Genomic DNA, 22,539 nt, shown 5'->3' with positions numbered 1-22,539 from the left:
CAATTGCGGCGGCTAATTTTTAGAAAGAGAGGGTCCAGATTATCTAGCCCGGCTGATTTTGTAGGGGTCCAGATTTTGCAGCTCTTTCAGAACATCAGCCAACTGGATTTGGGTGAAGGAGAAATGGGGGAGGCTTGGGTAAGTTGCTGTGGGGGTGCAGGGCAGTTGACCAGGGTAGGGGTAGCCAGGTGGAAAGCATGGCAAGCTGAAGAAAAATGCTTATTGAAATTCTCTATCATCCTTGACATGTTGCTACCACTTGATTGAAGTCCATCTGTGGTAAATTCAAATGACTGGAAATGATTTGGAAAGACACCTGTCTATATAAGGTCCCACAGTTCACAGTGCATGTCAGAGCAAAAATCTGGGGGTAGGGTACCAGAAACTCTCTACAGGATTGAAGTTCCCCAAGATCACATTGACCTCCATAATTCTTAAATGGAAGAAGTTTGGAACAACCAAGACTCTTCCTTGACCTGGCCACCTGGCCAAACTGAGCAATCTGGGGAGAATGATCTTGGTCAGGGAGATGACCAAGAAGTCAATGGTCACTCTGACAGAGCTCCAGAGTTCCTCTGTGCAGATGGGAGAACCTTCCAGAAGGACAACCATCTCTGCAGCACTCCACCAATCAGTACTTTATGGTAGAGTGACCAGATGGATGCCACTCCTCAGTAAAAGGCACATGACAGCCCAGCTTGGAGTTTGCCAAAAGGCACCTGAAGACTCTCGGACCATGAGAAAGAAGATGATCTAGTCTGATGATACCAAGTTTGAACTATGGCCTGAATGCCAAGCGTCACGTCTAGAGGAAACCTGGCACCATCCCTAGAGTGAAGCATGGTGGTGGCAACATGCTGTGGGGATGTTTTTCAGCGGCAGGGACTTGGAGACTAGTCTTGATGAAAGCAAAGATGAATGGAGCAAGGTAAAGAGATGAGATGAAAACCTGCTCCAGAGCACTCAGGACCTCAGACCGGGGTGAAGGTTCACCTTCAAACAGGACAATGACCATAAGCACACAGCCAAGATAACGCAGGAGTGGCTTTGGGACAAGTCTCTGAATATCCTTGAGTGGCCCAGCCAGAGTACTGAGTAAAGGGTCTGAATACTTATGTAAATGTGATTTATTTATTTATTTTAGTAAATGAGCAAACATTTCTAGTTTTTGCTTTGCCATTATGGGGTATAGTGTGTAGACCGAGGGGGACTAGTTCATTCATTTTGAATAAGGCTGTAACGTAACAAAATGTGGAAAAGGTCAAGGGGGGTCTGAATACTTTCAGAATGCTCTGTATATGTACAGCATATTTATATTCTGGACTCTGACGTTGCTCATTCGGATTTATATTCCGGACTCTGACGTTGCTCATTCGGATTTATATTCTGGACTCTGACGTTGCTCATTCGGATTTATATTCCGGACTCTGACGTTGCTCATTCGGATTTATATTCTGGACTCTGACGTTGCTCATTCGGATATGTCTTCATTTCTTGTTCTTTTTTTAACTCTCTTGGATTAGGTATTTCTTAGATACTGTTGCGTTGTCCGCGCTAGAAACTTAACATAACAACTGCATAACTGCATGCGACCAATAAACTTTTTGGATTTGAAGTGAGGACAACATGCATTAAAGCAAATGAGCTTCAATATCAGTCAGTGTCTTTGTGAAATTGGGGTCAGTCAGGTGTTTGGAGGGCCACTCCGCCCCCTCTGGTATGACAGGGTTCAGAATGACTACTACTACTCATGTCCCCAGTTGCCATGGAGACCCCCCACCGTGTACAACAGAGTAGCAGCAGCTGCCTCAGTCTGTTCTCTCTTCTGAGTTATTATCGTGGCTCTGTTTAATGACAGGCTGGGTAACATCATCTGTGTGCCTCTCTCACGCACACAGCAGTCCACACACTGGGTGTAATGACAGTGTTTGTAGCATCTTCCTCTCTTGGTATAATTAATCTAGTTTCATCCCTGCTGCTGCAGCTCTCTCTCCTCCCCTTCTAACTCACCTGATAACAAACAGCTCTCTCTCCTCCCCTTCTAACTCACCTGATAACAAACAGCTCTCTCTCCTCCCCCTAGCTCACCTGATAACAAACAGCTCTCTCCTCCCCCTCTAGCTCACCTGATAACAAACAGCTCTCTCCTCCCCCTCTAACTCACCTGATAACAAACAGCTCTCTCCTCCCCCTCTAACTCACCTGATAACAAACAGCTCTCTCCTCCCCCCCTCTAGCTCACCTGATAACAAACAGCTCTCTCCTCCCCCTCTAACTCACCTGATAACACAGCTCTCTCCTCCCCTCTAGCTCACCTGATAACAAACAGCTCTCTCCTCCCCCTCTAGCTCACCTGATAACAAACAGCTCTCTCCTCCCCTTCTAACTCACCTGATAACAAACAGCTCTCTCCTCCCCTCTAGCTCACCTGATAACAAACAGCTCTCTCTCCTCCCCCTCTAACTCACCTGATAACAAACAGCTCTCTCCTCCCCCTCTAGCTCACCTGATAACAAACAGCTCTCTCCTCCCCCTCTAGCTCACCTGATAACAAACAGCTCTCTCTCCTCCCCCTCTAGCTCACCTGATAACAAACAGCTCTCTCTCCTCCCCCTCTAACTCACCTGATAACAAACAGCTCTCTCTCATCCCCCTCTAACTCACCTGATAACAAACAGCTCTCTCTCCTCCCCCTCTAGCTCACCTGATAACAAACAGCTCTCTCTCCTCCTCCTCTAGCTCACCTGATAACAAACAGCTCTCTCTCCTCCCCTCTAGCTCACCTGATAACAAACAGCTCTCTCTCCTCCCCCTCTAGCTCACCTGATAACAAACAGCTCTCTCTCCTCCCCTTCTAACTCACCTGATAACAAACAGCTCTCTCTCCTCCCCTTCTAACTCACCTGATAACAAACAGCTCTCTCTCCTCCCCCTCTAGCTCACCTGATAACAAACAGCTCTCTCTCCTCCTCCAACATCTCCTCTAACTCTCCAACTTCTCTCCTCTCTAAGACGGCCTTCTCTCTGGTGACAGACGGCCCTCTCTCTGGTGACAGACGGCCCTCTCTCTGGTGACAGACGGCCCTCTCTCTGGTGACAGACGGCCCTCTCTCTGGTGACAGACGGCCCTCTCTCTGGTGACAGACGGCCCTCTCTCTGGTGACAGACGGCCCTCTCTCTGGTGACAGACGGCCCTCTCTCTGGTGACAGACGGCCCTCTCTCTGGTGACAGACGGCCCTCTCTCTGGTGACAGACGGCCCTCTCTCTGGTGACAGACGGCCCTCTCTCTGGTGACAGACGGCCCTCTCTCTGGTGACAGACGGCCCTCTCTCTGGTGACAGACGGCCCTCTCTCTGGTGACAGACGGCCCTCTCTCTGGTGACAGACGGCCCTCTCTCTGGTGACAGACGGCCCTCTCTCTGGTGACAGACGGCCCTCTCTCTGGTGACAGACGGCCCTCTCTCTGGTGACAGACGGCCCTCTCTCTGGTGACAGACGGCCCTCTCTCTGGTGACAGACGGCCCTCTCTCTGGTGACAGACGGCCCTCTCTCTGGTGACAGACGGCCCTCTCTCTGGTGACAGACGGCCCTCTCTCTGGTGACAGACGGCCCTCTCTCTGGTGACAGACGGCCCTCTCTCTGGTGACAGACGGCCCTCTCTCTGGTGACAGACGGCCCTCTCTCTGGTGACAGACGGCCCTCTCTCTGGTGACAGACGGCCCTCTCTCTGGTGACAGACGGCCCTCTCTCTGGTGACAGACGGCCCTCTCTCTGGTGACAGACGGCCCTCTCTCTGGTGACAGACGGCCCTCTCTCTGGTGACAGACGGCCCTCTCTCTGGTGACAGACGGCCCTCTCTCTGGTGACAGACGGCCCTCTCTCTGGTGACAGACGGCCCTCTCTCTGGTGACAGACGGCCCTCTCTCTGGTGACAGACGGCCCTCTCTCTGGTGACAGACGGCCCTCTCTCTGGTGACAGACGGCCCTCTCTCTGGTGACAGACGGCCCTCTCTCTGGTGACAGACGGCCCTCTCTCTGGTGACAGACGGCCCTCTCTCTGGTGACAGACGGCCCTCTCTCTGGTGAGAGACGGCCCTCTCTCTGGTGAGAGACGGCCCTCTCTCTGGTGAGAGACGGCCCTCTCTCTGGTGAGAGACGGCCCTCTCTCTGGTGAGAGACGGCCCTCTCTCTGGTGAGAGACGGCCCTCTCTCTGGTGAGAGACGGCCCTCTCTCTGGTGAGAGACGGCCCTCTCCCCTCTCCTGTACTCAATCTCTCACCTGAGAGCAAGCAGAGCTGTGCTGATCTCCTCATGTCTCTATATGTCTCTGCCTCAGTGGATCAGTGGACCGGGATAACAGCTGAATCAACATGCTTCAGTCCCAGTCTGTCTAGTTATCTGTCCTGTGAGGGGTTCCCTGGTGTATTTAACTAGAGACCCTCCCTATTGGTCTGGTGCCTGTACTGCAGAGGGCTACGATTGACTGTGTGTGTGTGTGTGTGTGTGTGTGTGTGTGTGTGTGTACTCAACAACCCTGCAATTCTCTACGCTCTCTGTTGTGCTGATGTCAGGGGTTTCCATAGTTACCCAGCTGTGTGATGGAGACGCACGGTGGCAGGCCGCTCCACCCACACAGACTCTGTCTCAAATCAAATGTTCTTTGTCACATGCTTCATAAACCAGCAGGTGTAGACTAACAGTGAATCATTCATTCATAGTATCAATAGTTAATATTCAGATCTACCTCAATTACCGCGCACCCCTGCACGTCGTCTCAGTACTGGTACTCCCTGAATATATCCATGTTACTACCTGGTACTCCCTGTATATAGCCATGTTATTACCTGGTACTCCCTGTATATAGCCATGTTATTACCTGGTACTCCCTGTATATAGCCATGTTATTACCTGGTACTCCCTGTATATATCCATGTTACTACCTGGTACTCCCTGTATATAGTCATGTTATTACCTGGTACTCCCTGTATATAACCATGTTATTACCTGGTACTCCCTGTATATAGCCATGTTATTACCTGGTACTCCCTGTATATAGCCATGTTATTACCTGGTACTCCTGTATATAGCCATGTTATTACCTGGTACTCCTGTATATAGCCATGTTATTACCTGGTACTCCTGTATATAGCCGTGTTATTAGCTGGTACTCCCTGTATAGAGCCGTGTTATTAGCTGGTACTCCCTGTATAGAGCCGTGTTATTAGCTGGTACTCCCTGTATAGAGCCGTGTTATTAGCTGGTACTCCCTGTATAGAGCCGTGTTATTAGCTCCTGAATAGAGCCGTGTTACTCCCTGAATAGAGCCGTGTTATTAGCTCCTGTATAGAGCCGTGTTATTAGCTCCTGTATAGAGCCGTGTTATTAGCTCCCTGTATAGAGCCGTGTTATTAGCTCCCTGAATAGAGCCGTGTTATTAGCTCCCTGAATAGAGCCGTGTTATTAGCTCCCTGAATAGAGCCGTGTTATTAGCTCCCTGAATAGAGCCGTGTTATTAGCTGGTACTCCCCGTGTTATAGCTCCTGTAGCCGTGTTATTAGCTCCTGTATAGAGCCGTGTTATTACCTCCTCCATGTTATTACCTGGTACTCCTGTATAGAGCCGTGTTATTAGCTCCCTGTATAGAGCCGTGTTATTACCTCCTGTATATAGCCATGTTATTACCTCCCTGTATATAGCCATGTTATTACCTCCCTGTATATAGCCATGTTATTACCTGGTACTCCTGTATATAGCCATGTTATTACCTGGTACTCCCTGTATATAGCCATGTTATTAGCTGGTACTCCTGTATAGAGCCGTGTTATTAGCTGGTACTCCCTGTATAGAGCCGTGTTATTAGCTGGTACTCCCTGTATAGAGCCGTGTTATTAGCTGGTACTCCTGTATAGAGCCGTGTTATTAGCTCCCTGAATAGAGCCGTGTTATTAGCTCCCTGAATAGAGCCGTGTTATTAGCTCCCTGTATAGAGCCGTGTTATTAGCTCCCTGTATAGAGCCGTGTTATTAGCTCCCTGTATAGAGCCGTGTTATTAGCTCCTGAATAGAGCCGTGTTATTAGCTCCTGAATAGAGCCGTGTTATTAGCTCCCTGAATAGAGCCGTGTTATTAGCTCCTGAATAGAGCCGTGTTATTAGCTGGTACTCCCTGTATAGAGCCGTGTTATTAGCTCCTGTATAGAGCGTGTTATTAGCTCCCTGTATAGAGCCGTGTTATTACCCTGTATATAGCCATGTTATTACCTGGTACTCCCTGTATATAGCTGTTATTACCTGGTACTCCCTGTATAGAGCCGTGTTATTAGCTGGTACTCCTGTATAGAGCCGTGTTATTAGCTGGTACTCCCTGTATAGAGCCGTGTTATTAGCTGGTACTCCCTGTATAGAGCCGTGTTATTAGCTCCTGAATAGAGCCGTGTTATTAGCTCCCTGAATAGAGCCGTGTTATTAGCTCCCTGTATAGAGCCGTGTTATTAGCTCCCTGAATAGAGCCGTGTTATTAGCTCCCTGAATAGAGCCGTGTTATTAGCTCCCTGAATAGAGCCGTGTTATTAGCTCCCTGAATAGAGCCGTGTTATTAGCTCCCTGTATAGAGCCGTGTTATTAGCTCCCTGTATAGAGCCGTGTTATTAGCTCCCTGAATAGAGCCGTGTTATTAGCTCCCTGAATAGAGCCGTGTTATTAGCTCCCTGAATAGAGCCGTGTTATTAGCTGGAGCCGTGTTATTAGCTCCCTGAATAGAGCCGTGTTATTAGCTCCTGAATAGAGCCGTGTTATTAGCTCCCTGAATAGAGCTGTTATTAGCTCCTGTATAGAGCCGTGTTATTAGCTCCCTGTATAGAGCCGTGTTATTACCTCCCTGTATATAGCCATGTTATTACCTGGTACTCCTGTATATAGCCATGTTATTAGCTGGTACTCCTGTATAGAGCCGTGTTATTAGCTGGTACTCCTGTATAGAGCCGTGTTATTAGCTGGTACTCCCTGTATAGAGCCGTGTTATTAGCTGGTACTCCTGTATATAACCATGCTATTACCTGGTACTCCCTGTATAGAGCCGTGTTATTAGATGGTACTCCTGTATAGAGCCGTGTTATTAGCTGGTACTCCTGTATAGAGCCGTGTTATTAGCTGGTACTCCCTGTATAGAGCCGTGTTATTAGCTCCCTGAATAGAGCCGTGTTATTAGCTCCCTGAATAGAGCCGTGTTATTAGCTCCCTGTATAGAGCCGTGTTATTAGCTCCCTGAATAGAGCCGTGTTATTAGCTCCTGAATAGAGCCGTGTTATTAGCTCCTGAATAGAGCCGTGTTATTAGCTCCCTGTATAGAGCCGTGTTATTAGCTCCTGTATAGAGCCGTGTTATTAGCTCCCTGAATAGAGCCGTGTTATTAGCTCCCTGAATAGAGCCGTGTTATTAGCTCCCTGAATAGAGCCGTGTTATTAGCTCCCTGAATAGAGCCGTGTTATTAGCTCCTGAATAGAGCCGTGTTATTAGCTCCTGAATAGAGCCGTGTTATTAGCTCCCTGAATAGAGCCGTGTTATTAGCTCCCTGTATAGAGCCGTGTTATTAGCTCCCTGAATAGAGCCGTGTTATTAGCTCCCTGAATAGAGCCGTGTTATTAGCTCCCTGTATAGAGCCGTGTTATTACCTCCCTGTATAGAACCGTGTTATTACCTCCCTGTATATAACCATGGTATTAGCTGGTACTCCCTGTATATAACCATGGTATTACCTCCCTGTATATAGCCATGGTATTAGCTGGTACTCCCTGTATATAGCCGTGGTATTAGCTGTATAGAGCCGTGTAGGTATTTGACTGGGTCAGGAAGGGTTGAAAATGTCAGTGAAGACACTTGCCAGCTGGTCAGTGCTCTGAGTCCTCGTCCTGGTAATCCGTCTGGCCCTGCGGCTTTGTGAATGTTGACCTGTTTAAAGGTCTTACTCACAGCAGCTATGGCGAGCATGATCACAGTCGTTTGTCTGTAGCCGTGTGTCTGTCTGTCTCTGTGTCTCATAGACTATGCAGTATCTGTAACCTGTCTGTCTGTGTCTCATAGACTATGCAGTATCTGTAACCTGTCTGATAACTAGTTCATGTCCTGTCTGTCTCTGGTCCCTGTTCTCAGCTGATAGGCAGGACATTAATTAGCTATCAGCTGAGAACAGGGACCAGAGAGAGACAGGACATGAACTAGTCATCAGCTGATAACAGGGACCAGAGACAGACAGGACATGAACTAGTTATCAGCTGATAACAGGGACCAGAGACAGACAGGACATGAACTAGTCATCAGCTGATAACAGGGACCAGAGACAGACAGGACATGAACTAGTCATCAGCTGATAACAGGGACCAGAGACAGACAGGACATGAACTAGTCATCAGCTGATAACAGGGACCAGAGACAGACAGGACATGAACTAGTCATCAGCTGATAACAGGGACCAGAGACAGACAGGACATGAACTAGTCATCAGCTGATAACAGGGACCAGAGACAGACAGGACATGAACTAGTCATCAGCTGATAACAGGGACCAGAGACAGACAGGACATGAACTAGTCATCAGCTGATAACAGGGACCAGAGACAGACAGGACATGAACTAGTCATCAGCTGATAACAGGGACCAGAGACAGACAGGACATGAACTAGTCATCAGCTGATAACTAGTTCATGTCCTGTCTGTCCATTCGTACTATGCAGGTCAGGATGCCAGTGACCTTACAGGCAACATCATGATCACATCATGAGGTTGATTGTAACCTATGATATTCTCCTCTCTCTCCCAACAACACATGACAGTTCAGTAGAGACTCCAGCCTGGTAGTACAGAACACGGTGTGACTCACAACAAAACAGCATCAATCATTCAGAACCTGCAAACAGATGGTGTTTCAGGATCAGCTTTGGGACAGATTCCAGTATCATGGCAGAAGTAAAATGACTTGAAAAGAAGTAGGAAACATCTTTCACGTTAAGCTTCAGTAGCTAGGCTTCAGTGGCCAATTGTTTAGGTGACTTCCCTGATACACAGAACAGGAGGTGTCAAATGTAGGTCTCTCCTATGTTCAGGACAGGTGTCGTCGAATGTAGAACAGTCCTATGTTCAGGACAGGTGTCGTCGAATGTAGAACAGTCCTATGTTCAGGACAGGTGTCGTCGAATGTAGAACAGTCCTATGTTCAGGACAGGTGTCGTCGAATGTAGAACAGTCCTATGTTCAGGACAGGTGTCGTCGAATGTAGAACAGTCCTATGTTCAGGACAGGTGTCGTCGAATGTAGGTCAGTCCTATGTTCAGGACTGGGGGCGTCGAATGTAGGACAGTCCTATGTTCAGGACTGGGGGCGTCGAATGTAGGACAGTCTGTCTGGCTGTAGTAGGAACACCCCTACAGTGCTTAGTCCATACATGGGATTTCTTGACCCCTGCAGGCAGTGTTTTAGTATTTTAACTGACTCCTGTTCATTCTGCCTGTGAGAATGGCGTACCTCCAGGGCTTTGCTGTTGCATCATGGCACTCTCTGGTACCGCGTCGTTAGGTAGTGTTTTGGCACTCTCTGGTACCACTCTCTGGTGCCGAGTCGTCGTTAGGTAGTGTTTTGGTACTCTCTGGTACCGAGTCGTCGTTAGGTAGTGTTTTGGCACTCTCTGGTACCGAGTCGTTAGGTAGTGTTTTGGCACTCTCTGGTACCACTCTCTGGTACCGAGTCGTCGTTAGGTAGTGTTTTGGTACTCTCTGGTACCGAGTCGTCGTTAGGTAGTGTTTTGGCACTCTCTGGTACCGAGTCGTCGTTAGGTAGTGTTTTGGCACTCTCTGGTACCGAGTCGTCGTTAGGTAGTGTTTTGGCACTCTCTGGTACCGAGTCGTCGTTAGGTAGTGTTTTGGCTCTGCACCAGAACAGCACCGAGACGCTGTGTTATGAGTAATCCTGTGATTTACGGCAACTTCTGTTTCACTATGACACGGCTCTACGCTGACATCTGTGACTCGTATCAGGAAACTAGGCGTATGTCACAAGGCACGACTTCACAGGAGAGCTGCTTGAAGATTATTTTTAAAACATTTTTTTATTAAAATGTTATAAAAAAAAAATTTGGGGGAGGGGCAGAAATGCCTTCTGGAACATGTGATCTTTCATGTGTCTTAATAACAAACTTGTATGCCATCTGTAAATATGAATACAATTATTAAATTAGGAGCCTTGTTGGTTAAGCCACAGAAAGTCAACAACCTTCCCACCAGCCATGATTGGCTGAGATGATGAATGGGCTGGACATGGTGAGAGAGGGGTTGGAACTGGTCTGCCATGTAGCTTCTGTGGTTTTTGCAGGTCAGTCTATGTTGGTAATCCTGTCGGATGCTAGCTACGTGTCTTAAGCTAAACACCTGTTGCCGGTGTCAGTAAACGTTGGCAAAGAAACGTAATGACATTTTTGCCTTCAGAGCTGGTTAGGCTGTTTTCATGTTATCCAGAGGTAAACCAATCATCAGCCAGAGAGTCAAGTGTTGGTTCTGAACGCTCCGAGAGCGAAACGAGATGGGTGGGGCTAAAGCAACAGGGCGTGAACGATACTGAATGGGTGGGGCTAAAGCTTAACAGGGCGTGAACGATACTGAATGGGTGGGGCTAAAGCTTAACAGGGCGTGAACGATACTGAATGGGTGGGGCTAAAGCTTAACAGGGCGTGAACGATACTGAATGGGTGGGGCTAAAGCTTAACAGGGCGTGAACGATACTGAATGGGTGGGGCTAAAGAACAGGGCGTGACGTTACTGAATGGGTGGGGCTAAAGCTTAACAGGGCGTGAACGATACTGAATGGGTGGGGCTAAAGCTTAACAGGGCGTGAACGATACTGAATGGGTGGGGCTAAAGCTTAACAGGGCGTGAACGATACTGAATGGGTGTAGATAAAGAAGAGCTCTTCACTAGATACCAAAACATTCACAGGCCATTTTCTTAAAAGTGAAATTACAAGTTAATCAACTGTCAAAGCAGAATTACTTTCCCATTGTTCCTCAACTGTAGTGTTTGATGTACAACTTTCTAGCTCCGAATCTCTACTTTTATCCAATGTAAAAAAAACACAATTTCAAATTTCGCTACATAAGACCGAATCCAGGTGTTGGGCCACATTTTCTTTTTTACAAGGAGCGCTCTAGACAGGAAGTGATTTAGCTTGTTCTACTGTAATCAATTACTCCCATCGATATTGTATAGAAATAAATGGAACCAGGACAGTAACCGTGGCGATGCGTACTGTTTGCGTTCTTCTAAAGGACAAACCTAATTGAAACTAGAGTTTACGACATATACGAGTGGATAAATTACATCCTGTAGTATTTCATCATCCCCTTATAGGACAATGTTTACGGTAGATGACCAATAGAAAAGAGGATACGCTTTTTTGACTGGATCATTTCAACGAATCATCACCTCACGAGTAGTTCTACTTAGTAACGGGGTTGGCTTTCATTTGAGTGATACCTAGACTGTCAAATCCACGGTTTGGATTCTGGCCAGCGACTTTTCTAAAGAGAGCTGTGCACCACTCCAGCCGACGCTTGGCATTGTGCATGGTGATCTTAGCCTTGTGTGCGGCTGCTCGGCCATGGAAACCCATTTCATGACGCTCCCGACTAACAGTTATTGTGCTGACGTTGCTTCCAGATGCAGTTTGGAACTCGGTAGTGAGTGTTACAACTTCAGCACTCGCTGGTCCCGTTCTGTGAGCTTGTGTGGCCTACCACTTCGCGGCTGAGCCGTTGATGCTCCTAGAGGTTTCCACTTCACAATAACAGCACTTACAGTTGACCGGGGCAGCTCTAGCAGGGCAGAAATTGGATTAACTGACTTGTTGGAAAGGTGGCATCCTATGACAGTACCATGTTGTAAGTTACTGAGCTCTTCAGTAAGGTCATTATACTGCCAATGTTTGTCTATGGAGATTGCATGGGCGGTGCGCTCTGGTTTTATACACCTGTCAGCAACGGATGTGGCTGAAATAACTGAATCCATTTAAATGGTTGAAATATAGGGACCTGTGTGATTCACCACAGAGTGGAAGTGATTTCACACACACACACACAGTTGCTTGTTGAATACCAAGGTGTAGGTGCTTGTTGTGCAGTTTAACATCTGTTGTGTCTCTGCATCTCTCTCTGTCTGGTTGTTGTGTATCTCTCTACTTCTCTCTCTGCCTGGCCTGTTGTAACTCTCTCTGCCCGGCCTGTTGTATCTCTCTCTCCTCTCTCTCTCTCGCTCTCTCTCTGCCTGGCCTGTTGTATCTCTCTCTCTCTTGCTCTGCCTGGCCTGTTGTGTGTGTGTGTGTGTATATATATATATATCTTCCTTCAGGAAGTATCGCTCTCTCTGTTCCTTCAGGAAGTATTGGTTCGTTCTCTCTAGCCAACAGAGACAGTGTGGGTAGACTACAGTTCCTTCAGGAAGTATCGGTACATTCTCTCTAGCCAACAGAGACAGGGTGGGTAGACTACAGTTCCTTCAGGAAGTATTGGTTCGTTCTCTCTAGCCAACAGAGACAGTGTGGGTAGACTACAGTTCCTTCAGGAAGTATCGGTACATTCTCTCTAGCCAACAGAGACAGGGTGGGTAGACTACAGTTCCTTCAGGAAGTATTGGTTCGTTCTCTCTAGCCAACAGAGACAGTACATTCTCTCTAGCCAACAGAGACAGTGTGGGTAGGTAGACTACAGTTCCTTCAGGAAGTATTGGTTCATTCTCTCTAGCCAACAGAGACAGGGTGGGTAGACTACAGTTCCTTCAGGAAGTATTGGTTCGTTCTCTCTAGCCAACAGAGACAGGGTGGGTAGACTACAGTTCCTTCAGGAAGTATTGGTACGTTCTCTCTAGCCAACAGAGACAGTGTGGGTAGACTACAGTTCCTTCAGGAAGTATTCACACCCCTTGACTTATTCTACATTTTGTTGTGTTAGTCTGAATTCAAAATCGATTAAATAGATTTTTTTTTCTGACCCATCTTTACCCAATACCCCATAAAGCTAAAACATATTTATAGAATTTTAGCCAATTTATTGTTAATGAAATGCTGAAATATCTCAGACCTCTGAGTCAATACTTTTTGGAAGCGTATTTGGCTGTGGTTACAGCTGTTAGTCTGGGTAAGAGCTTTCCACACCTGGATTGTGCAAAATTTGCCTATTTTAAAAATCCTTCAAGCTCTGTCAAATTGGTTGTTAATAATTGTAATGTCTTGCCATAGATTTTCAAGTAGATTTAAGTCGAAACTGTAACTCTGCCACTCAAACACACTGTCTTCATAGTTAGCAACTCCAGTGTAGATTTAGCCTTGTGTTATAGGTTATTGTCCTGCTGAAAGGTGAATTCATCTCCCACTGTCTGATGAAAAGCAGACTGAACCAGGTTTTCCTCTGTGCGTAACTCCATTACATTTCTTTGTTATCCTGAAAAACTCCCCAGTCCTTAATGATTACAAGCATACCCATAACATGATGCAGTCAACACTATGCTGACAAGTGGTACTCAGTAATGTATTGGATTTGCCCCAAACACAACACTTTGTATTCAGAACGAAAAGTGAATAGCTTTGTCACATTTTTTGCAGTACTACGTTAGTGCCTTGTTGCAAACAGGATGCATGTTTTGGAATATTTGTATTCTGTACAGGCTTCCTTCTTCTCACTGTCATTTAGGTTAGTATTGTGGAGTAACTACAATGTTGTTGATCCATCCTCAGTTCTCTCTTATCACAGCTATTACACTCTGAAACTGTGACAACGTCACCGTTGGCCTCATGGTGAAATCCTTGAGCGGTTTCCTCTTTGGCAGCTTAGTTTGGAAGGACCCCTGTATCTTTGTAGTGACTGGGTGTATTGATACACCATCCAAAGTGTGATGAATTACTTCACCATGCTCAAAGGGATATATGCAGTTATTTTTTAACTTTTTTTTTAAATCTACCTGTAGGTGCTTTTCTTTGCGAGACATTGGAAAACCTCCCTGGTCTTTTGTGGTTGAATCTGTGTTTTTGAAATTCACTGCTCGACTGAGGGAACAATTATCTGTGTGTGGGTTACAGAGATGAGGTAGGTAGTCATTTAAACATCATGTTAAACACTATTTTTGCTCACATAGTGAGTCCATGCATCTTATTATGTGACCTTTTTATTCCTGAACTTATGTAGGCTTGCCATAACAAAGAAGTTGAATACTTATTCACGTTTCAGCTGTGCATTTTTTAAATTGATTTGTAAACATTTCTAAAAACATAATACCACTTTGACATTATGAAGTAGTGTGTGTGTGTGTGTGTGTGTGTGTGTGTGTGTGTGTGTGTGTGTGTGTGTAGCCCAGTGACAAAATCAAATCAAATGTATTTATATAGTCCTTCTTACATCAGCTGATATCTCAAAGTGCTGTACAGAAACCCAGCCTAAAACCTCAAACAGCAAGCAATGCAGGTGTAGAAGCAAGGTGGCTAGGAATAACTCCATAGAAAGGCCAAAACCTAGGAAGAAACCTAGAGAGGAACCAGGCTATGAGGGGTGGCCAGTCCTCTTCTGGCTGTGCCGGGTGGAGATTATAACAGAACATGGCCAAGATGTTCAAATGTTCATAAATGACCAGCATGGTCATATAATAATAAGGCAGAACAGTTGAAACTGGAGCAGCAGCACGGCCAGGTGGACTGTGGACAGCAAGGAGTCATCATGTCAGGTAGTCCTGGGGCATGGTCCTAGGGCTCAGGTCCTCCGAGAGAAAGAAAGAGAGAAGGAGAGAATTAGAGAACGCACACTTAGATTCACACAGGACACAGAGTAGGACAGGAGAAGTACTCCAGATATAACAAACTGACCCTAGCCCCCCGACACAAACTACTGCAGCATAAATACTGGAGGCTGAGACAGGAGGGGTCAGGAGACACTGTGGCCCCATCCGAGGACACCCCCGGACAGGGCCAAACAGGAAGGATATAACCCCACCCACTTTGCCAAAGCACAGCCCCCACACCACTAGAGGGATATCTTCAACCACCAACTTACCATCCTGAGACAAGGCTGAGTATAGCCCACAAAGATCTCCGCCATGGCACAACCCAAGGGGGGGGCGCCAACCCAGACAGGATGACCACAACAAATACCAGTTGAATCCATTTGTAAACGAAGGCTGTAACAACAAAATGTGTAATAAGTCCAGGGGTGTGAATACTTTCCGAAGTCCCTGTAAGTGGCGAAGCGTTAAAATCACTGACCAAAGCCTTAGCTTTATCGACGCTAATGAAAGAATGTATTCTGTTGAGCCCATTTCAGCCGTTACCTGGGTGTGTTTGATGGATCACTACAAACATTTCTGCAGTCGTAACGTTACAGGGAAAAATGACAGGCACAAGCAGGAGTCTGAAAGAGGAGTGACAGAAATCAACACAGTGAAGTGGATGTTGCACCCCTCAAACACAGGAAATAAATCCTCGGGTGGGCAGGGCATGTGTGATGCTACTTGTCCAGTATACCCTTTGGGATGTCCAGGACCTCTGTGCCTCTCAGTATCTCCTCCTGGGGTGCCCACTGTCTTCTCTTGACCCTGGTCAGTCTGGCTCTTGTAGTGTGCTCTTGTTTTAATGTTGGGTTGATGTTACTGTAAAACACAGTTAGCACTCTTACTGTAAAACGTAGTTAGCTACACTCTCCTGTAAGGCTAGCCTAGTTACTGTAAAACAGTAACACCACTTTACAGTAACTGTGAAGTTAGTTACTGTAAGACCCAGTACTGTTAAGACAAAGGCCTCTGATGGTGGAAGAAGTTTGAGGTGTCTGTTCCTGTTGACCACTGAATGTTGTAATACACAGAGGAAGGATGTTGAGTCACCACATCATGCTGTGAGCTGTCAAACTAAACAGTTGGCCCTGCTCTGCTGTGTGGACCTGACAACCCATTCAGTCCCTCCATCCCCGTGTCTGGCAGAGCAGGGCCACGACTGAGGTAGTCACCTGAATAATGTAGCATAGAGGACCGAGCAAGACGGGAGGTAGTGATGCTGCTGAAGTCAGGCGGGAGGTAGTGATGCTGCTGAAGTCAGGCGGGAGGTAGTGATGCTGCTGAAGTCAGGCGGCTTGTCTTTCTCTGCTCTTCCTGTTTTGGAAAGTCCCACCTGTCTGAATGTCAGGCTCTGGTGTTGTGCTGCTACAGGACACAGTATCTATCCAGCTCTGCTACATCTGACTTAATGAGCTCTCTAGTGGACATGGTGACTTAATGAGCTCGCTAGTGGACATGGTGAGACATGGTGATTTAATGAGCTCGCTAGTGGACATGTTGACCTAATGAGCTCGCTAGTGGACATGTTGACCTAATGAGCTCGCTAGTGGACATGTTGACCTAATGAGCTCGCTAGTGGACATGTTGACCTAATGAGCTAGCTAGTGGACATGGTGACTTAATGAGCTCGCTAGTGGACATGGTGACTTAATGAGCTCGCTAGTGGACATGGTGACTTAATGAGCTGTTGACCTAATGAGCTAGCTAGTGGACATGGTGACTTAATGAGCTCGCTAGTGGACATGGTGAGACATGGTGACTTAATGAGCTCGCTAGTGGACATGTTGACCTAATGAGCTCGCTAGTGGACATGGTGACTTAATGAGCTCGCTAGTGGACATGGTGACTTAATGAGCTCGCTAGTGGACATGGTGACTTAATGAGCTCGCTAGTGGACATGGTGACTTAATGAGCTCGCTAGTGGACATGGTGACTTAATGAGCTCGCTAGTGGACATGGTGACTTAATGAGCTAGCTAGTGGACATGGTGACTTAATGAGCTCGCTAGTGGACATGGTGAGACATGGTGACTTAATGAGCTCTCTAGTGGACATGGTGACTTAATGAGCTCGCTAGTGGACATGGTGACTTAATGAGCTCGCTAGTGGACATGGTGACTTAATGAGCTCGCTAGTGGACATGGTGACCTAATGAGCTCGCTAGTGGACATGGTGACTTAATGAGCTCGCTAGTGGACATGGTGACTTAATGAGCTCGCTAGTGGACATGGTGAGACATGGTGATTTAATGAGCTCGCTAGTGGACATGTTGACCTAATGAGCTCGCTAGTGGACATGGTGACTTAATGAGCTCGCTAGTGGACATGGTGACTTAATGAGCTAGCTAGTGGACATGGTGACTTAATGAGCTAGCTAGTGGACATGGTGACTTAACCTCTTGATGCTACCCATCCGATTTAATGATCCGGGATCGTGACTTAATGAGCTCAAGCTCATTAGCATAACGACAAAATGCAAAACCCACACCTACACAAGTGACTTAATGAGCTCAAATGAAAGATAAACACCTTGTTCATCTACATGTTGACCAGCAAGTCAGATTTCTAAAATGTTTTAGCTAGGTGGACATGAAAACATAGTGGACATTTAATTAGACCACCAGTGGAACAAAAGTGGCAATGAGCTCGCTAGTGGACATTTTGTCCCAGAAAATATAAAATTTAAAAATGTAGTTAAAATGGTAAATAATTCACTAACCTTTTGAAAATCTTCATCAGATGACAGTAATATTGACATGTTACACAGCACATTTTTTTTTCCAATAATATGCCATTAATATCCATAAATCTCTGTGGACAATGACTTAATGACATTTCAAAAAACATGCTACTCAAAATGGACATGGAGAAATTAATAGCTCCGCTAGTGGACATGGTGACAGATAACAAGCAATAAACATGACTAAATATACATGTTCTACATATGGTTACAAAGATACACTTCTCGCTAGTGACTTAATGAGCTTAATACAACCGCTGTGTGGACATTTGATTTTTAACGTTGGACAGAACTTAATGAGCTCACTAGTCATGGTGACTTAATGAGCTCGCTAGCTGGATATGGTAGCAGTGAGCTCCTCTGGACGTTTAATGAGTCCACATGAAACCCAAAATAACCACTTAAATATTCCTTGGACTTTGATGTTCTTGACGATCAGAAGACATGGTGAAGAGCTCAGTGGACATGGTGACCCAATACATCGTTTGGTTTCATGAGTTGTGGACATGTGACTTTGTATTAGCATGGTGACTAACAGCTTCATGGTGAAATGCTCCTAGTGGACAAAATAATTTAATGAGCTCCTTGGACATGGTGACTTAATGAGCTCGCTAGTGGACATCAAATGGTGACTTAAAAGCTACTAGTGGACATGTTGACCTAATGAGCTCGCTAAACTGGTGACAAACTAAGTGCATGGTGAATCGAGCAAAATGACATGTTTTTATCATGTGGAAACAATGAGCTCATGGACATGGTTACTTAATGAGCTAGCTAGTGGACATGGTGACTGGTGAGCTCTAGTGGACATGGTGAAATGAGCTCCTAGTGGAATGGTGACTTAATGAGCTCGCTAGTGGACATGCCTAATGAGAGTGCTCTCTAGTGGACATGGTGACTTAATGAGCTAGCTAGTGAACCGGGCATTTTCGCCCGCCAAAGGATGAGGGAGCGCGAAATTCAAACAATGAACTGCCATGGTGAAATGAGCTCGCTAGTGGTCATGAGAATTCAAACAATGAACATGTTGACCTAATGAGTGAACATGCAGACATCGCTAGTGGACAAATGACAATGAGCTGTTCCCAGACTTAATAGCTGCCTGGGAAGGGTGGGATTTAATGAGCTCGCTAGTGGACATGTTGACCTAAAGTTGACCCATGGTGACTTTTCTCTGGTGACAATGAGAGCTAGTTTGGGGCTTAATGAAAGTGGACATGGTGACTTAATGAGCTAGTTCTGGTGACTTTAGCTATACAGACATAATTTAAACGGTTTTGAGAAACTTTAATGAGTGTTTTGGACATGGTTCAATAATTATTGGATTGATATGCATATATGGTGAGCAATTTTGGAAAAATATTTAATGAGTTTACTAGTGGACATGGTGACTTCCTCCAGTGGACATGGGACTTAATGAGCTAGCTATTCATGGTGATAAGCTCAAGTGGACATGGTGACTTAATAATGAGCTCGCTAGTGGACATGGTGAGACATGGTGACTTAATGAGCTCGCTGGTGAGACATGGTGACTTAATGAGCTCGCTAGTGGACATGGTGAGACATGGTGACTTAATGAGCTCGCTAGTGGACATGTTGACCTAATGAGCTCGCTAGTGGACATGGTGACTTAATGAGCTCGCTAGTGGACATGGTGACTTAATGAGCTAGCTAGTGGACATGGTGACTTAATGAGCTCGCTCCAGGTCATCTACAAGTCCATGCTAGGTAAAGCTCCGCCTTTTCTCAGTTCACTGGTCACGATGGCAACACCCACCCGTAGCACGCGCTCCAGCAGGTGTATCTCACTGATCATCCCTAAAGCCAACACCTCATTTGGCCACCTTTCGTTCCAGTTCTCTGTTGCCTGTGACTGGAATGAATTGCAAAAATCGCTGAAGTTGGAGACTTATCTCCCTCACCAACTTCAAACATCTGCTATCTGAGCAGCTAACCGATCGCTGCAACTGTACATAGTCTATCGGTAAATTTATTTACTTTTCTGCTCTTTTGCACACCAGTATCTCTACCTGTACATGACCATCTGATCATTTATCACTCCAGTGTTAATCTGCAAAATTGTAATTATTCGCGTTATTGACTTGTTAATTGTTTACTCCATGTGTAACTCTGTGTTGTTGTCTGTTCACACTGCTATGCTTTATTTTGGCCAGATCGCAATTGCAAATGAGAACTTGTTCTCAACAAGCCTACCTGGTTAAATAAAGGTGAAATTAAAAAAATGAAATAAAAAATGAGGTAGCACGTAACACAGTATGCTAACACGAGGTAACACACAACCCTGTATCGAAAAACATGAGAGGGTGCGTAACCCTGTATCCTAGCTACATGAGGTAGCACGTAACCCTGTATCCTAGCTACATGAGGTAGCACGTAACCCTGTATCCTAGCTACATGAGGTAGCACGTAACACAGTATCCTAACACGAGGTAACACGTAACCCTGTATCCTAACATGAGTTAGCCCTGTATCTTAGCTACACGAGATAGCGTGTAACCCTGTATCCTAGCTACATGAGGTAGCGCGTAACCCTGTATCCTAACACTAGGTAACCCTGTATCGTAACACTAGGTAGCACGTAACCCTGTATCCTAACATGAGGTAGCACGTAACCCTGTATCCTAATAACATGAGGTAGCACGTAACCCTGTATCCTAGCTACATGAGGTAGCGCGTAACCCTGTAGCCTAGCTACACAATGTAGCACGTAAGCCTGTATCCTAGCTACGTGAGGTAGCACGTAAGCCTGAGCTTTCTAAGATCCTCTCGTACCTTCAACATTTATGGGTGGACATTTTAAATGGGGAGATACTAGGAACACTCTATTTTGATCTTAGACACCCTGAGGTCAATCTTCTCCCTTCTCTTTCTCTCCCCTCTCAGGTCAGTCTTCAGTGCCTGGAGAGTTTCCTGTGTCTGTTCCACTGTGTCCGCCACCTCCATAACAGCCATGGCAACAAGGATGCTCTGAAGTTCTGGTAAGGTCTTTGTGAACTTCCTGACTCAGATGAAATGAAGATCCGAGAACTAGGTCACACCAGAGGGTGTTCTGTGTTTTAAAGCTTTGTTCAAACAATTGGTAGGTCCCTTTAGAAAACCTGTGGAATAGACGGGTATTAGATGCGTTTCTCTCCAGTTAGCTGAACTGCTGGGCAGGCGAAGAGCGACAGTAAAGTAAATTAGCTAATGTACTGCAGGACCATAGTTGGTGTGACTAATGTGTAGGCTACTGAAATGGTTTAAAACACAGATTTGTTTTGATGGTCTGCAATTTTGAAAATGCCTATTTCTGAAAGCTAATGCGACCCCTGAAGACAGGTCTGATGGATGTTTGTCTGTAACCACGCTGTTACACAACAGAAGTCTGGATGTTTGTCTAACCCTCCTGTTACCCAACAGAAGCCTGGATGTTTGTCTAACCCTCCTGTTACCCAACAGAAGTCTGGATGTTTGTCTGTTACCCTCCTGTTACCCAACAGAAGTCTGGATGTTTGTCTGTTACCCAACAGAAGTCTGGATGTTTGTCTGTTACCCAACAGAAGTCTGGATGTTTGTCTGTTACCCAACAGAAGTCTGGATGTTTGTCTGTTACCCAACAGAAGTCTGGATGTTTGTCTGTTACCCAACAGAAGTCTGGATGTTTGTCTGTTACCCTCCTGTTACCCAACAGAAGTCTGGATGTTTGTCTGTTACCCTCCTGTTACCCAACAGAAGTCTGGATGTTTGTCTGTTACCCAGAAGTCTGGATGTTTGTCTGTTACCCTCCTGTTACCCAACAGAAGTCTGGATGTTTGTCTATAACCCTCCTGTTACCCAACAGAAGTCTGGATGTTTGTCTGTTACCCAACAGAAGTCTGGATGTTTGTCTGTTACCCAACAGAAGTCTGGATGTTTGTCTGTTACCCAACAGAAGTCTGGATGTTTGTCTGTTACCCAACAGAAGTCTGGATGTTTGTCTATAACCCTCCTGTTACCCAACAGAAGTCTGGATGTTTGTCTGTTACCCAACAGAAGTCTGGATGTTTGTCTGTTACCCTCCTGTTACCCAACAGAAGTCTGGATGTTTGTCTGTTACCCTCCTGTTACCCAACAGAAGTCTGGATGTTTGTCTGTTACCCTCCTGTTACCCAACAGAAGTCTGGATGTTTGTCTATAACCCTCCTGTTACCCAACAGAAGTCTGGATGTTTGTCTGTAACCTTCCTGTTACCCAACAGAAGTCTGGATGTTTGTCTATAACCCTCCTGTTACCCAACAGAAGTCTGGATGTTTGTCTGTTACCCTCCTGTTACCCAACAGAAGTCTGGATGTTTGTCTATAACCCTCCTGTTACCCAACAGAAGTCTGGATGTTTGTCTGTTACCCTCCTGTTACCCAACAGAAGTCTGGATGTTTGTCTGTTACCCTCCTGTTACCCAACAGAAGTCTGGATGTTTGTCTGTTACCCTCCTGTTACCCAACAGAAGTCTGGATGTTTGTCTGTTACCCTCCTGTTACCCAACAGAAGTCTGGATGTTTGTCTATAACCCTCCTGTTACCCAACAGAAGTCTGGATGTTTGTCTATAACCCTCCTGTTACCCAACAGAAGTCTGGATGTTTGTCTGTTACCCAACAGAAGTCTGGATGTTTGTCTGTTACCCAACAGAAGTCTGGATGTTTGTCTGTTACCCTCCTGTTACCCAACAGAAGTCTGGATGTTTGTCTATAACCCTCCTGTTACCCAACAGAAGTCTGGATGTTTGTCTATAACCCTCCTGTTACCCAACAGAAGTCTGGATGTTTGTCTGTTACCCAACAGAAGTCTGGATGTTTGTCTGTTACCCTCCTGTTACCCAACAGAAGTCTGGATGTTTGTCTGTTACCCTCCTGTTACCCAACAGAAGTCTGGATGTTTGTCTGTTACCCAACAGAAGTCTGGATGTTTGTCTGTTACCCT

At 46.0% G+C, this 22,539-nt stretch overlaps 1 protein-coding gene across 1 annotated transcript in view; it reads left to right on the top strand.

Moving 5' to 3' along the window:
• The window catches only part of LOC112235888 (lysosomal-trafficking regulator), a 76,371-nt gene that overhangs the window by 9,434 nt on the left and 44,398 nt on the right, over window positions 1–22,539 (top strand). Inside the window, 1 exon segment of the mRNA XM_042305729.1 lies at window positions 20,487–20,581. Within this exon segment, the coding sequence (XP_042161663.1) occupies window positions 20,487–20,581 (95 nt within the window).

The sequence above is a fragment of the Oncorhynchus tshawytscha genome, linkage group LG24 (assembly GCF_018296145.1).
Source record: "Oncorhynchus tshawytscha isolate Ot180627B linkage group LG24, Otsh_v2.0, whole genome shotgun sequence".
NCBI lineage: Eukaryota > Metazoa > Chordata > Actinopteri > Salmoniformes > Salmonidae > Oncorhynchus > Oncorhynchus tshawytscha.
This window is presented reverse-complemented; position numbering and strand designations above follow the sequence as displayed.